This window comes from Filicampus tigris, chromosome 10 (genome assembly GCF_054856515.1).
Source record: "Filicampus tigris isolate MCC_2025a chromosome 10, RoL_Ftig_1.0, whole genome shotgun sequence".
NCBI lineage: Eukaryota > Metazoa > Chordata > Actinopteri > Syngnathiformes > Syngnathidae > Filicampus > Filicampus tigris.
This window is the reverse complement of record NC_141226.1, coordinates 641,911-657,834: the sequence shown is the minus strand read 5'-3', so window position 1 is coordinate 657,834 and position 15,924 is coordinate 641,911. Positions and strand designations below refer to the sequence as shown.

The window sequence follows — 15,924 nt, the reverse complement described above, 5'->3', positions numbered from 1 at the left end:
CACAATTCCTACTTCCCAAAAATTCAACTTATTCACCCTTAAAGAACCCACAAAAATTCAACTATTCAACTATTCACCATTCATTTCCATTGACACATTCAAATTTTAACATTCACACCAATCCAATTTCAAATTCACAACATTCAAGTCACATTGGTAAACTTTTCAACACACCCAAAATTTCTACTTCCCAAAAATTCAACTTATTCAGCCAAAGAAAACCCCACAAAATTCCACCATTCATTCCCATTGCCATATTCAACAATTAACATTTACATCATTCCTATTTGAAATTCACAACATTCATCTCATTCAACTCATATTGGTCAAGATTTTCAACACCCTCAAAATTCCTACTAACCACACATTCAAGTCATTCACCCTTAAAAAACCCACACAAATTCCACTATTAACCATACATTTCCATTGGAACATTAAACTTTTCACATTTACACCATTCCAATTTCCACAAATTCAAGTCATTCAAGTCATTCAAGTCATTCAACTCACATTCAGCTTTTCAACTCCCCCAAAATTCTTAGCTCCCACACATTCAACTCAACACAATTTCACCATTCATTTCCAGTGGACCAGTGTTATTGCCCCTTGGTCTCCCCAGTGCAGCCACCATCTTGGATAGGGACATTAGCTAGACTGGGGATACTCACCCCAAGGTCTCCCGAGTGCGGTGGCCATCTTGGGCAGGGACATTAGCTAGACTGGGCATACTCACCCCGAGGTCCCCCCACTGCGGCGGCCATCTTGGGCAGGGAAATTAGCGAGACTGAGGATACTCACCCCGAGGTCTCCCCCGTGCGGCGGCCATCTTGGGCAGGGACATTAGTTAGACTGGGGATACTCACCCCGAAGTTTCTCCAATGCGGCGGCCATCTTGGGGGAGGACCCAAAATCAACAGGAAGTGACCCATATTCATCAGGAAGTGACGCCAAATGACCCGGAAATGGACCTGAAGTGACCCAAATGACCCGAAAAGGAACCGGAAGTGACCCAAACGACCCGGAAATGGACCGGAAGTGACCCAAATGACCCGGAAATTAACCAAAAGTGACCCAAATAACACGGAAATGGACCAGATGTGACCCAAATGACCCGGAAATGGACCGGAAGTGGCCCAAATGACCCGGAAATTGACCAGAAGTGACCCAAATGAACCGGAAGTGACCCAAATGACCCAGAAAGGAACCAGAAGTCTTTTCTTCCTTTCTGATTTTTTATGTCCTCCTCATTCCAGGCTTTTCTCTATAATTTGAGGTCCATCCATCCATCCATTATCTATGCCGCTTATCCTCACAAGGGTCGCGGGCGCGCTATCCCAGCTGTCATCGGGCAGTAGGCGGGGGACACCCTGAATTGGTTGCCAGCCAATCGCAGGGCACACAGAGACAAAGAAACATCCGCACTCACAATCACACCTAGGGGCAATTCAGAGTGTCCAATCAACTTACCATGCATGGTTTTGGAATGTGGGAGGAAACCAGAGTACCCGGAGAAAACTAATTTGAGGTCATTCAACCTCATTCAACTTCATTCAGTATCATTCAACTTCATTCTACTTAAATCTACTTCATTTCGATTCATTCCTTTTCATTCCATTTAATTCAACTTCATTCCACTTCATTCGGTATCATTCAATTTCATTCCAACGCATTCAGCAGTTTTTATTCAGCTTCCTTCGACTTTACACGCAATTTCTCCAAAAATTGCATTCTCTAGTTGGGCTTGCCACCCTTCCCAATAGCCTAAACATATCAAGAAGGCGGGGGTTGTTGTCACATTTAATAAACAGACAGTACTTGCCAGAAATTCCTCCAGCTTCTTCAATATTTCTGTTTTGTTCTTCAATGTTATATTTTGGAGAGACTGACAGTTCTTTGTTAATGTCACTGTTGTGCCATATTTTCTCCACTTAGTGAGGATGCTCTTCACTGTGTTCAATAATATCTAATGCCTTGGAAATTCTTTTCCTGACTGACTTTCAACAAGAGATGCCTTTGATACTATGGGAGCTCCCTGCGAGCTAGGGGTGGGCGATATGGGAAAAAAATATATATATATATCGATAAGTTTTTTAAAACTCAATAACGATAATTTGACGATATTCTACAAAAAATATTTTAAATCTGCACTTGCTTCACAGACTAATTGTGGATAGACAGCGTTTGTGAACAACATCTGTTTTAAATTGCTAAATACAGCTTCTGCAAAATATAATGATATTCTATGACAATATTTAACAATAAAAAACAAAAAAATATGTATTACATTGATTTTTGGGAACATTTATGTCATTTAAATGTCTGTGCTGTTATTCCCTAATGATGTGACATTTTGAGCTGCAGTAAGTACTGGTGTAAGACTGCCAACTACTAGAGCAATCAGAAGCAGAAAAAGGTGTTACTACAGCAATCAGAATGAGAAAAAATGTATTTGATATGTGACGTGTGACAAAGTGTCAAAAAAAAAAAGTGTCAAAAAAAAACTCCGTCGTCATGACAACACCCATTCTCATACATTGGCCAACGTATTCAGAATAAAGTTGGATAACAAAACAAAAATTTACAGAAAAGTGCAAAACATTTTCCCACTCATTCATCGCTGTGACTTGTAGACTTGTGACTTTATTCATGTTTGGGTGTATGCTGGCGTAACACTAATAAACCGTCGTAGTTTGTGCAACATGTCTTGGGAATACAGGCTAGTTATAAATGATGCGGACCAAAAGCGTCTAAACTGAATGTTAACCGATCATCCAGGATGTCACGTTTTACTTGCTCGCTAAAGTACTGAGTGTGTGTGTCAGTGTGTGTGTGCGTTTATATTTGTTGGTTCAATTCTGCGACTGTTTTCTGAGTGTGTGTGTTTAAGCTTGCGTGGTCGTCAAGTTTTCCTCGTAAACCATATGGCTCGTGGTGCAGCAGAATTGCTCTTCACGGTGACCGTTTTGGCACATCTAACAATGTTATTCCCACTGACGTCAGTCTTGTCAACCCCAAGCCATTTACAGACTACGGACGACATGGACTCAAGCCTCGCTATGAATATGGAGGAAACAGCTCCGCTGTAGTTCGAACAGAGTCACATGACCGGGTCCTGTCCGCTGATTCGGTGAATGATTATCACTTCCTCCTCCTCCGCCATCAATTCGCACTGATTTTTCAGCATTTCCTCATACTTTGCGGCCGTCGGCTGACTCGCTTCGAGGCAGTATTAATACTCGATAATGTAAAATGACACATCGTGAAAGCAAGATTGATGATGATATCGATAACGATATATATCGCCCACCTCTACTGCGGGCCATTACTTGTGCTGTAAAAACGTCATGAAGACCCACTTGATCTTTATTTGGGCTAAATTGGAGGCGCTTGAAATGGTGGCTGCACTGATTCCCATTTCACTTGACTTTGAATGTGCCTGGTTAATTTTGAATATAGTCACATCCCCAGTTATTAGGGGTGGGCGGACCGGTCCAAATATCAATATTAGCGATACCAAGCAAGTACTTGGATGGGATCGATACTATTGTCCTGGGATCGATACTTTGCTCCTCCACCAATTTCCTCAAAGCGCCGCTTCTCTGTGCCGCTTCTCTGCGCCGCTTCTCTGCGCCGCTTTTCTGCGCCGCTTCTCTGCGCCGCTTCTCTGCGTCGCTTCTCTGCGCCGCTTCTCTGCGCCGCTTCTCTGCGCAAATAGCGCCTCTCCCACTCTCGCACAGCGCCTCCTGCTACTCTATGAGTCTCTGCCTGAGTGAGTGACTCAGGCAGACTTTTAGCCCTCCCTGGCAGAGAGGGTGACGGGAGAGTGAGAGCGGCCGGAACCTAAAGCAATGACAGAGCCAAACAAGAAGCAGAGCGTGGTGTGGCCTTTTTTTTACAACAACAGAAAAGGACAGTGCCAAGTGTGATTTGTGTAATAAAGTGCTCCGTTATTGTGGTAACACCACAAATTTACACAAACATATGAAAAAAGCTCACCCTACAGAGAGCAACGGGCTGCAAAGCAAAGTTGAGGGGGGAGGAGGAAGGGGGAGATCCCCAAGTCAGAACACCCCCGCGGACAAAGAGACAACGTACTTTGGCAGAGGCTTTTCAGCCAAAAAACAACAACAATAGTTGTTGTAGTAGAATTATTTTATTTTTTCTACTGTTAAATGTTTTTACATTGTATTGTTTACACTAGTTGAACTACTGACTTTATTTTCCAAACATTTTGCAATGAGATGTATTTTAGTTAGGCGGCACGGTGGGCGACTGGTTAGCACGTCCGCCTCACAGTTCAGAGGTCGTGGGTTCGATCCCGGCTCCGGCCTCCCTTTGTGGAGTTTGCATGTTCTCCCCGTGCCTGCGTGGGTTTTCTCCGGGCACTCCGGTTTCCTCCCATATTCCAAAAACATGCATGGTAAGTTGATTGGATACTCTAAATTGCCCCTAGGTGTGATTGTGAGTGCGGATGTTTGTCTCTGTGTGCCCTGTGATTGGCTGGCAACCAGTTCAGGGTGTCCCCCGCCTACTGCCCAAAGACAGCTGGGATAGGCTCCAGCACGCCCCGCGACCCTTGTGAGGAGAAGCGGTACAGATAATGGATGGATGGATGGATGTATTTTAGTTGTCATGTTGACATTATTTGTATTTGCGTTACATTGCTGCTGATTTGGTTTGACTCTCTTGGCTTTTGTTCTGAAACAGTTGTTGTAGTAGAGTTATTTTATTTTTTTATACTGTTAGTTTGCATTGTCATGTCATGTCATCTTCCAAACCGCTTATCCTATACAGGGTCGCGGGGAATTGCTGGAGCCTATCCCAGCCGTCAATGGGCGAAGGCAGACTACACCCCGAACTGGTCGCCAGCCAGTCGCAGGGCACACATAGACACTGTCACTGAGCGGGAATCGATCCCACGCTGCCCGCACACAACTCAGGCGTGTGTACTACACTACACTATCAGTGGACACTAGTTTGCATTGTAGTTATTTAATAAAAAATAAAACATATATATATATATATATATATATATATATATATATATATATATATATATATATATATATATATATATATATATATCCATCCATTATCTATACCGCTTATCCTCAAAAGGGTCGCGGGGCGTGCTGGAGCCTATCCCAGCTGTCTTCGGACAGTAGGCATGGGACACCCTGAATTGGTTGCCAGCCAATTGCAGGGCACACAGAGACAAACATCCGCACTCACAATCACACCTAGGGGCAATTTAGAGAGTCCAATCATGCATGTTTTTGGAATGTGGGAGGAAACCGGAGTACCCGGAGAAAACCCACGCAGGCACGGGGAGAACATGCAAACTCCAGACAGGGAGGCCGGAGCCGGGATCGAACCCACGACCTCTGAACTGTGAGGCGGACGTGCTAACCAGTCCACCACCGTGCCGCCCTGTTGATAACATTGATTACTTTTTTTTCTTCAATACCGATACTACCCTGTATTTACTTGGAATCGGATCGATACCAAAATTCCCAGTATCGCCCACCCCTATCAGTTATAAGAGGGTGGTCACATTTGTGCTGCCACATTATCATGGCTGCCACATTATCATGGTTGTATATTTTTTCTTCCCTATAAAAAAAAAAATCCATTGAGTTAGAGATGCTGTAGGTCACATTGAAGCTGAATACAATTTTGAAATGATTTATCTTTATCTCATTACATTATATAACAAAAACCTGGCATTTTAACATGGGTGTGTATGTGTGGACTTTTTGTATTTCCTCTTTATGTATACTGTGCATAATATTGTATACCATCTTGAGCTTGATGTCAAAACTCAACAGAAGTGGACATAAACAACTCACAAACACAAATCATGATATACAGTAAGATGCAAGGGTTCTCATGTCTCATGTTCTGTAGTCTTTGCGTAATCCTGCCAACAAACAAACCAGCAAACATTCTAAATAAGGATCAGTGCAAAGACACCCCTTTTGCTTTCCTGTTTCTGCTTCACTCTCAGCCTCCCTCATTCCCTCCTTGCTACTTAAGTTTCCTCTCTATCCTGTAATTAAAGTCACGGTATGACCCATGCAAACTCTTTGTGTCGCTGCCTGTCTGGAAATGTTAGCGAGCTCAGCTTCTACACATGACAGATCAAGGGTTACAAAAGTGCTGACAAAGGGTGACAGACACTCCTCACAGCTGTTGTTGCTCTTTTCTCACAAACTATCTTCGGATGAGCAGATATTTAGGTCCTGTGAATTTTATGGTAGAGTTGCTATGAAACTGGATCTATTTGCAAATAGGTCTCCATTCAACTCGGCTAGTATAATGCATGAATATAAAATCTGTCATGTATGTTCAAACACAGGGAATATCAGGGTTGTGTCATTCATCGTTGCATGAGCAAAAATAAATAACATATCTTGTCTGCTGTATAGACATGAGTACCATGTACCTCACTATTTGTTACATAAAGGAAACTCATGAAAATAATAATTGAAGCTTTTAGTGGAATTGGTTTATAAATTTACACCGGTTTCACTTAAAGCCACCACTCTTGGTGAATAGCAAAAAAAATCTTTGTGAGACAAAGTGTGATTTTGTATCCTAATGGTATGAAGTTTGATCACTGAGCTGTGGCATTAACTTGTATTCTAACAAGATTAAAATATATTTGTCCTGGAGATTAGCATAGTTAAGTCTCCCCTTTTTTGGCTTTTGGGGCGGCTGCAGCAGGCTTTGATCAGTGTTGCGCAGCAAGGCCCAGGCTTGGCCTGGCCATCCAAAGCCTGGGTGTGAAATTGCTCTGATGTCATCCCCCATTCTCCATCTTTTCCAGCTTTCAGGGCCGTAATTATATTTCCGCCACAAAGCCCCCGTCCCCTTCATTCCATATTTCAGGTCTGACTAGCAAGCGTTTTGGAGAACTATGGCTAAATTACTCAGTGGGGGAAGGGCAACTTGATGGGTCATCTTTTGTCTGTCAGAGACACGGGGGACACCAGTACTTGTATATGTACTTTTCTTTTCTCTGTTTGTCTGCCATTTGCCTCTTGCTGAAGGAGAGGCATTTTTGGACAAGTGAAAGGACATGAACGTTATTTCAACAAATATTTGTCTTTCCATCTTGAGAGTAGCAGGTAAAGGCAAATTGTAGCGCAGTGACCATGACTTGGTCAAGAGCAATTGCAATCATTTTACTTTAGATTTGTATACTTTTGTTCAATGTTGCCAGTGTTTCTTAATGGCTGAATGTTAAGTAAAAGTTGAGAAGAAACAAAAGAAGTTAATCTTACAAACAGAAAATACAGCTATGTGCATTGTCCACATTAGTTGGAAATTTTGGACCATTTTTTTTTGGACTTCTTAAATAATTTCTGGAACTTTCACTCGCTTGAATCTACAATGATGCAGCAGTCAGAAAACATGAATATTGAATGTGTTTATGTAATACGTATGATATGGTCACGTTTGGGGAACCCGGGTAAGAGCAAGTGCACTTCATTTAGCTACAGGAAGCATTTGAATATGAAATAATCCCCACAGTTGGAGCCACCAAGGAGATTGATGTCCTTTTCTCACCCATCTTGACAGCATCTGAGGCACCTGCTGCAGTTTGCATGGACACCCAAAGTATTTTGACCTTAGTCCAGGTTCTCTGGTGATTTCACTCCTCTCCCCACACCCTTCAACTGACAAACACAGACTGTGCAGAGGCTGTGTTCACCGCCTTCCCCCCTTTCCCAGTCCCAAGTCAAGCTCTCAGCTCATCAAGTCAGCGAGCTGTTGGGTGTTACTTCCATATACAAGACAGCTAATAAAAGAAAATGCAGATGAAGTCCTCGGGCAGCCATTCACTGAGACCGAGTCAAAGCTGCTGAGGAGTCATAGATAACTCTGGCGACTTAGGTTTGAACAAACCTTATATCCTTTTTTTTTTTAGGGGAGGGACTATTTTTCATTTTGTCTGCATTTTTACCACCAAATTCATGTAAAAGGAGTTTCAAGAAATATTATATTACAAAGTTTGTTTCTTCAGTGTATGTGTGACACACCAATGCTACAGAGGTGCTTGAAGGACTTTGAAAATAATAATTTCACCGGGTGAGTAAATGCTGATGGCTGAATACAAACAAACAATATTATTACACAAAAAATCCTTTATTTACTCCAATTCTAATAGATTATTACTTCCACATTATGATGCTAGCATGAAAAGAGGTTTTACATCTGACCTTCTCAATAAATTTCACTTAAATTCTTACTGCTAATGTTTGTGCTGAACAATGCTTTTGTCCATCATTTTTCTCATTTATCGATACCTGAACTTTCATTATGATGTCATTTTCTATTTTCGCTTCATATTTCCTTATCTTTTGGAGATATGAGTTATCATAAGAGCTAATTTTTTAGTCCAGGCTAAAAATGTTAAGATTATATTCCATCCATCCATCTACTGACATATATTTCCACTTGATTTATGTTTTATATTTCATTTATTAACTAATATCGGATCACATTTGTTGTTCTGCAAATTGATGTCCAGAGGACAGACACATCAACTCGTTTTACTGCACAATGCAAACTTTCATTTTTTTTCTCATGTTTACTGTATGTTTATTTCAAATAAAATCCCAACAATCACTTTGCACTGTTTTTATTCACCCATACACCATTAAAAATCGTTTACATATAGGACCATGTAAAAGAGAACCTAAACTCAGGAGCAAACGACTGATTTCATTCTTTTTCTTTTATTTTTTATGTCAAAATCTCATTTACCGTATAGAAAACGCGACCCCTCTTTCTTCACAACACTGCAACATATTTCAGCTTATACATCATTTTAAGGCAAATAAGTTGACTTGCCAGACAACTTTCTCGAGCAGTCGAGAAAAAAAAAAATATATATATATAAATAAATAAATATATATATATATATATATATATATATATATATATATATATATATATATATATATATATATATATATATATATATATATATATAAAGAAACATTCACAGCATAGTAAGACCACCATTTGGTTTGGATCTGCATTAACTCTACCCAGCAAAAGGCCTTTGAGATTTTGCATTCAAAAAACACAATTATTGCAGGAAAAAATAACTTATGTAAACGCGAGTCAACATGGCTGTTTTATTATAAATATGAATAGGCTATATTGTTTATTTGTTTGCTTCTGCAACGAATAATACCAATAATAAGGTTGCTTGAACATTCGTGGATGCATGTAATTATGGCCTATAGAGGTCCGTCAACACGTTACATTTGAATGACAACCATGCATGTTCCCTGAACGCATGTATGCAGGTCAGCAAATGAGACTTTTTAAAGGGATTTCAGACAAACATTTGAGCTGAATTTCAGGGTGCCGGTGAGGACCGTTCTCCTTTAAAAGAATTAACTCAATCAAAAGTTGGAGTTGTCAACGTATGCTGCGTAAAGTAGGCTCGTCCAAATCAAGAAACTGATTTCTATGACAATTCGAATGTGAAGATCAACTCTGTTCACCAGACTACTTATGAAATAAAAATATGTAATCGAGAGTTAAAAAAAAAACAAATTAAAAAAGTCGTGTGCGTGCGTATAGGCTGAATTCAGAGCTAAACAATCAGACCTGCAGGTCAACTGTCACTGCACTACAAGCAAACAAAAGACACTATAACGGCTGAGGGAAAAAAAAAGAAAAAGGGTAAAATAATCAATTATGGATTAAGAAAAGACAAACCACATTTCATAATTTCTTAACAGAGATACAGAATGCAGCAAAATCATCTTTGGACTTCAGCATATAGTTTTTTCTTTCTTTTTTAAGAATAATCACTAGTGTGAAGCAGGCTACACGAGGTTCGGTACTGAGCCGGACACGTGTCTTTGTCCACGCAGGCCAATTGACTCAAGTCAGTCGTGTCTCTCAGCTCCAACTGGTTCTTGGTTTACTTATTTTTTTGCCCGCGCATTAAAAAAATGACCAAGGCCACAAGTGACCTATAAGGTATTTTGAATGTGACGTGCTTGGGTGTTTCAAACGAATGCAATTTTACATTTGCGTCTGAGCACGCAGCAGCATGCGCTTCAAGAATCGTTTGACTTTAAATGAATGATTAACACAGAACGTGTTAATACTTGTTAAATGACGACGCTATACGTCATCATTTTTCCAGTAATTGTGAAATATGATGTAGGCTATGTGGCATGTATCGAAATTGCAATGTTCTGCCTCTATATCTGTCACCATTTCAAATCACCATCAACAGCCCTGAGGACGCGTAGCCTAAGCGCGCACACATACACACATGCAAACACACATTTTATTCATCCAACATTCGTCTCTATTTTAAATATGAATGCTTATGTTGACGTGATTTTTATTGCATGGTTCAGCTAGAGACGCATCATCTCGGCTAATCGCTGTCCGACTTGGCGTCCTTGGACGAAGTGTGGTTGTACAGTCCCTGTGCCATGAGATGCAGTGCCAGCGAGTTTTTATTCCCCGTGGCCTTTTTTATTTTGGCCCTCTTGTTCTGAAACCAGATTTTGATCTGAGATTCGTTGAGGCCAAGTTCCCGGGCCAGGTCCTGCCTCCGCTGCTCGGTCAGGTAGCGGTTGCTCTGGAACTCCGTCTTGAGCCGGTGCAGCTGCTCGACAGTGAAGGCTGTCCGGGGCCGCTTGTCTTCTTTAGTCGGGGTCCTCGTAAGCCTCTTTAGCTTACGGGATCTGGGCCCTGGAGGGGAGAAATGTGAAAGTTTGGCATTACATTTTAAGCCTCAAAGGAAGTTTTCCGTTGTGAACATTTTTTATTATGGCGAGACACCATATATATCTATCTATATATATATATATATATATATATATATATATATATATATATATATATATATATATATATATATATATATATATATATATATATATATATATATATATATATATATATAATAAATATATATATATATATATATATATATATATATATATATATATATATATATATATACAATAACTTGAGTTATTTTAATATGAGTTAAGCAGTAAATATGAGTTAACCAGTAAAATCCACCTGTTTTGTACATCTCAGAGGGCAGCCATTTTGTCACTTGCTGTCGACTGAAAGTGACATCACAGTTGCTCAGACCTCAGCTAACGACCAATCATGGCTCAGCTTCAGAGAACAGGTGAGCCGTGATTGGTCGTTATCTGAGCCCTGAGTAACTGTGATGTCATGTTCAATCGACAGAAAGCGACAAAATGGCTGCCTCCTGAAATAGCTAAAACTGGTGGATTTTGCTGCTTAACTTGTATTTCACAAATGCAATATTAGTCAGAATGCCATGTTTATTTAGACTAGTGAAGGTGCATTGAACATATTATTGCAAATAATTTTTGGGGAGGGGGGTGAGTTTCTCTTTAAAAGTGACAGTGTTTAAATTAGTCACCAACAGACCAACACAAATCCATCCATCTCCCCAAATTGTCGCCTGCTTCAGATAGAAACCTTATAGATGAGTAAATAAACGCCAGCTGCCACTATATATTGAATAAAAGACTGTCACAACAATATCGCATAGTTCTTTTTTTATTTACATAGTTCTGATTTTTATTCCAGCGCGCAGGGGCGGTCGCAGAATAAACCGAACAATAATGAGGCAGCATGATACAAGGTGTGATCCGGACCCGCTGCAGCGCACATTCAAGCCTGCAGGAGTACAAGCGGGGTGCACATGGGGGTGGGGCCAGACTGGGATGCATGGAGGTGGGGGAGCAAGGCGCATCTTCCCGCTAGTGAATTTCATTTCCTAAAAAGACATGATAAACTAATCTTTTCCAACTATTAGTGATATCTGGGCTATCGAAATCACAAATAAAGGAGAATCCGATTAACCTTGTGTGTAGTTTCGCTCTAAAGTGACAAAAATATTGGGGGCCTTAATTTAATTGTTTAAAATCAGAATATATATTTAAATAATAATATTTAAAATATAATGCATTTGCGTGACGTCAGTCGTTATTCCCATTATGGACTCTTTGTAGTCCGAATGCAGAAAAGCTGCAGCCCCCTTCCTCTTTTCAAGGCCCATTGTAGTGATTTCCATAAACCCTCCATTAGCTTGATGAAAACTTTTCTCGCTACAAACAACAATAGAACTTCATTTTAACATTTCAAATTAGGTCTCATTCGACCTTCTACAACAATTTCGGAGCTGTCTTTGAACATCACAATATGTTTATTGTGGAGGGAAGGGTTAATGAGGGTGTCAAGAGAATTTCACATACATCACACAATCAAAAAGAAAGGAACAAAAAGTTGTATTTAAAATACTAGGTTTCACTATCTAAGAGCGAGGAATAATTGTTTAAGTGGAGGAAAACTGAAAAACAATTCATATTTTTGCAAGAGAACGTATTGGCTGAAACATTTTGTTTAAGGCACGCACGTCGTGGCAAATATACTTCAGAACAGAGTTGCATATTTATTCCAAATTATATTCATAACTAACTATTATGTGCAGGTTTTCGTCGTTTTGCAATTTTCTGGCCTGCATTTCACATCTAATCCATCTTTTTAGGACTCACCACTCTCACTTTTTAGGCAGCCCCCATTGTCAAAAATATGCTAATAGAATATTAAACAAAGAAGATGGGGAACAATGGCGTTAAACTTGGTTTTAGGATTTTGACGTAATTTTTCCCACAGTATATTTTTATAGATCCTTATTTCGAAGAAACTGCTCTATAAAACCGTCGAGTTTTTACTTATGTATGAAAAATTCAATTCTAAATTAAGCCATTGTTATAATAATTTCTGATTTTTTAAAAAGATTTTTAGCTGTAAAAAAAAAAGAGAGAGAAGAACTAAGTTTAGCTATTCGACTACGATAATATTAAAAGTAAAGTTTGATAAAGATAATCTATGACGGAACAATAATCGTGTTGTCAATTGTTCCAAGTGATATGTCTATTAGGTTTCTTGTGGTGAGTGTATATGTATACAATTTAAAACAATTCCTAACCTTTTGTTTTGGATAGTCAAACTTTGGCAAAAGTTTAACCTGAGAATTTATGCTATTGCAGACGATTTATGCAGAGGATTTCTTGAATGTAATCTTAGTCTTATTTTACACTCTATCATATTTAGGTTCCTTTTTTTCTCTTGAAAATGTTATGTGCTTGTTTTTGCACCAACCTGACGACGGCCGGTCAGAGTAGCGGGTACAATAAACCCACGCTGGCCACAGCATCTGTTTGGCCCCATCCGATGCTGCGCTGGCCTGGGGGCTGCTGCAGGGGTTCTCGTCGTCTCCTCGGACCTTCTCGCTTTCTTCACCGCCTACCAACTCACTCTTCCGGCTAAGTACGTCCGGATGTTTGTCGTCGTATGGTCTAGAGTCGTCCTCTCCTGCCTCTGCTCTTCCCTCTACATCGGGGTTGGCAATTTTGGGGTCGTTTCTCAGCTCATCTCGTCTTGTGATTCCCTCTGGGATCAGAATCGCACTTTTCCTCCTCCGACCAAAATCTGGTCTTAAAATGTTGTCGATGTAAAAATTGGTGATCGTGTGGTACTGCTGGTTGCCAGGTGGCAGGATAAGAGGCAGGATGGCTCTGTTTGACTCTTCACCGGAGTCGTCTGGGCGCTCCGGGTCTCGACGAGCATTTTCTTCCATGATTATGATGAAGCTTGATCCTCCTCAGAACTTATGCAACAAAGTATGATTCCAGTCCAGTGATGCGTCTTGTTGGCTAGCTTTTCAAGATGTTTACTACAAGAAAAAGCTTCAAAAAAGGTTTTTAGAAGAGTATAATGAATGGTATTTACTCAAAAAATGCGCCGTTTTTTTACTGAAAAAAATCATAGTTCCCTTTCAGATAAAAACTATACTCCTCATTTGCTCTGGTCAGCTATTTGAAATTAATAATAATATTTTTTTTAAAAAGGGTTGTTTTTTTTTTAAAGTGTTTCCCAGGATCCCTGTGCACATTTTTTTGATGCGCTCAGCAGTAAACCGTTCTGATTCAGGCGACGCTCAAATACTTTGACTAAGGATTTGGTTCTCATTTCTGATTGGCTGAGAGTCGTTGTACTACGGCGCTTTAGACACGTGCCTTGGACCAATAGGGATGCCGAGATCCTGTCACGTGACTTTCCCCGAATTCCTTGGAGGCTGAATTTGTCCAGCCCATAAGTGCTACGTTCAAGTTAAACCAAAAATGTAGAAACTATTAAGTTAAACACAACAGTCTACTACAAATGATAGATGGAAAATAAAAATGCGCATTGGCCCATTACAGCAAACGCACAATAAAAAACCGAATGAATGGATGGATTACAAAAAATAAAACAACTAAAATCGATGATTTCATAGACGTCTTTGTAGTAATATGTAATACTGTTATATATTAATGATTTGTGTTTCATGCTCACCTCACATGTATCCGATTCATGTGTACCCACATAACTATTGTTTAAATATCTTAACTTGATTTTAAGGAGTAGCCTAATATACCAACTGTTGTGTTGTTATTGAAATCTTTAATGCACATGTAAATTGATGTACAATTGTAATATGAAATAACAACCTACACTTTGACACAATTTGTATTGTTCATTATTAGTCATTTGAAAAAAAAATGCATGGCTAAACATGGAAGGAAACAACAATGAAAGAAAATAGGTGACATTCATATTTTTTAGCTTTCTCATTCATATTTTCTAATTCCACTGCCGAAAGAATGTTGTTGTGGTTATTTTCCAAGACCAGCTGTACTCGCTTCAATGCTTTGACACCTTTTTTCCGATGGAGCATGAATGCAGCAGAGGTAACTGTCTGTATCCATCCATCCATCCATCCATCCATCCATCCATCCATCCATATACGTGATCAAAGGCAATTCAGCTCAGAATGGAATGGATACAACATAAATAAAACATGACCGTGGACCACGTGACTAAGTATCCGTCATCAGCACCATCAAGACGGCCTGGCCGGTTCAGTTCGAACACACACTGCTTGGGAGCAACAAAATCAGAGGACGTAATAATATCTCTAAATTCTGAGTGCACTACATTCTTTTGCCGATGGATGTATTTCAAATTTAAAAATATGAATTATTCACTACTTCCACTCTCTTACGACTTGAACGTTAAATGAAGTGGCAGTCTGTGTGAAAACTTGTGAGATAGCCGGCCGGTCTGTCTCTGAGTCTTTATAAAACTGACAAACAAACAAGAAACCATACAAACAGTCAGAAAAACAAACAAGCAAAATAGATAAATCTGCACTTTAAGTTTTGCCCATGTAAAGTATTTAGAACCAGAAATATGCTTATTTATATATATATATATATATATATATATATATATATATATATATATATATATATATATATATATATATTTTATAAATATTTGCAACAAACTCCAGTTTTCAATATGCATATATCTCGCAGTAACCTCACAATATGCAATATTTAACTCAGTTTTACTTAAATCTGTGCAACCTGTGTTCTGTAATGTGGCTTTTTTTCAATTTTAATATATATTTTTATATATTCTATATTTTAATATATATATATATATATATATATATATATATATATATATATATATATTGCAATATGTGCTTCTTGTCTGATGCTCGCCTGCAGCATGCACGCACCAAACAAAGGCACATGCATGTCCAGAATATAGTCATACATACACTCGTCCTTATCCAAGTGAAATGTAGGATATAGCGTTTAATTCTTGGCGTTGATGATAAACATGACTTATTAAAAGGCTTAAACCTGGCCCCCCATCAAAGTGTCTTTAAGTGTAGTCTGACTGGAAAACGAAGCTAAATCTCTTGCATTCACATATCAATGTGAATGCATGATAATAACTTTTGATGGTCCAGAAAGAATGGGCACGATTAAA

The 15,924-nt window shown here is 39.3% G+C and overlaps 1 protein-coding gene across 1 annotated transcript; it reads right to left on the bottom strand.

Annotated features, from left to right (window-relative positions):
* Positions 1 to 9,025: 9,025 nt before the first annotated feature.
* LOC147140340 (homeobox protein engrailed-1-B-like) lies at positions 9,026 to 14,039 on the bottom strand. Its single transcript, XM_086043249.1, has 2 exons — positions 13,198 to 14,039; positions 9,026 to 10,737 (listed from the first exon to the last, which is right to left on the bottom strand). The coding sequence occupies exons 1-2, from the start codon at positions 13,673 to 13,675 to the stop codon at positions 10,418 to 10,420; spliced, it is 798 nt and encodes a 265-aa protein (XP_085899375.1). The 5' UTR covers positions 13,676 to 14,039; the 3' UTR covers positions 9,026 to 10,417.
* Positions 14,040 to 15,924: the final 1,885 nt, after the last annotated feature.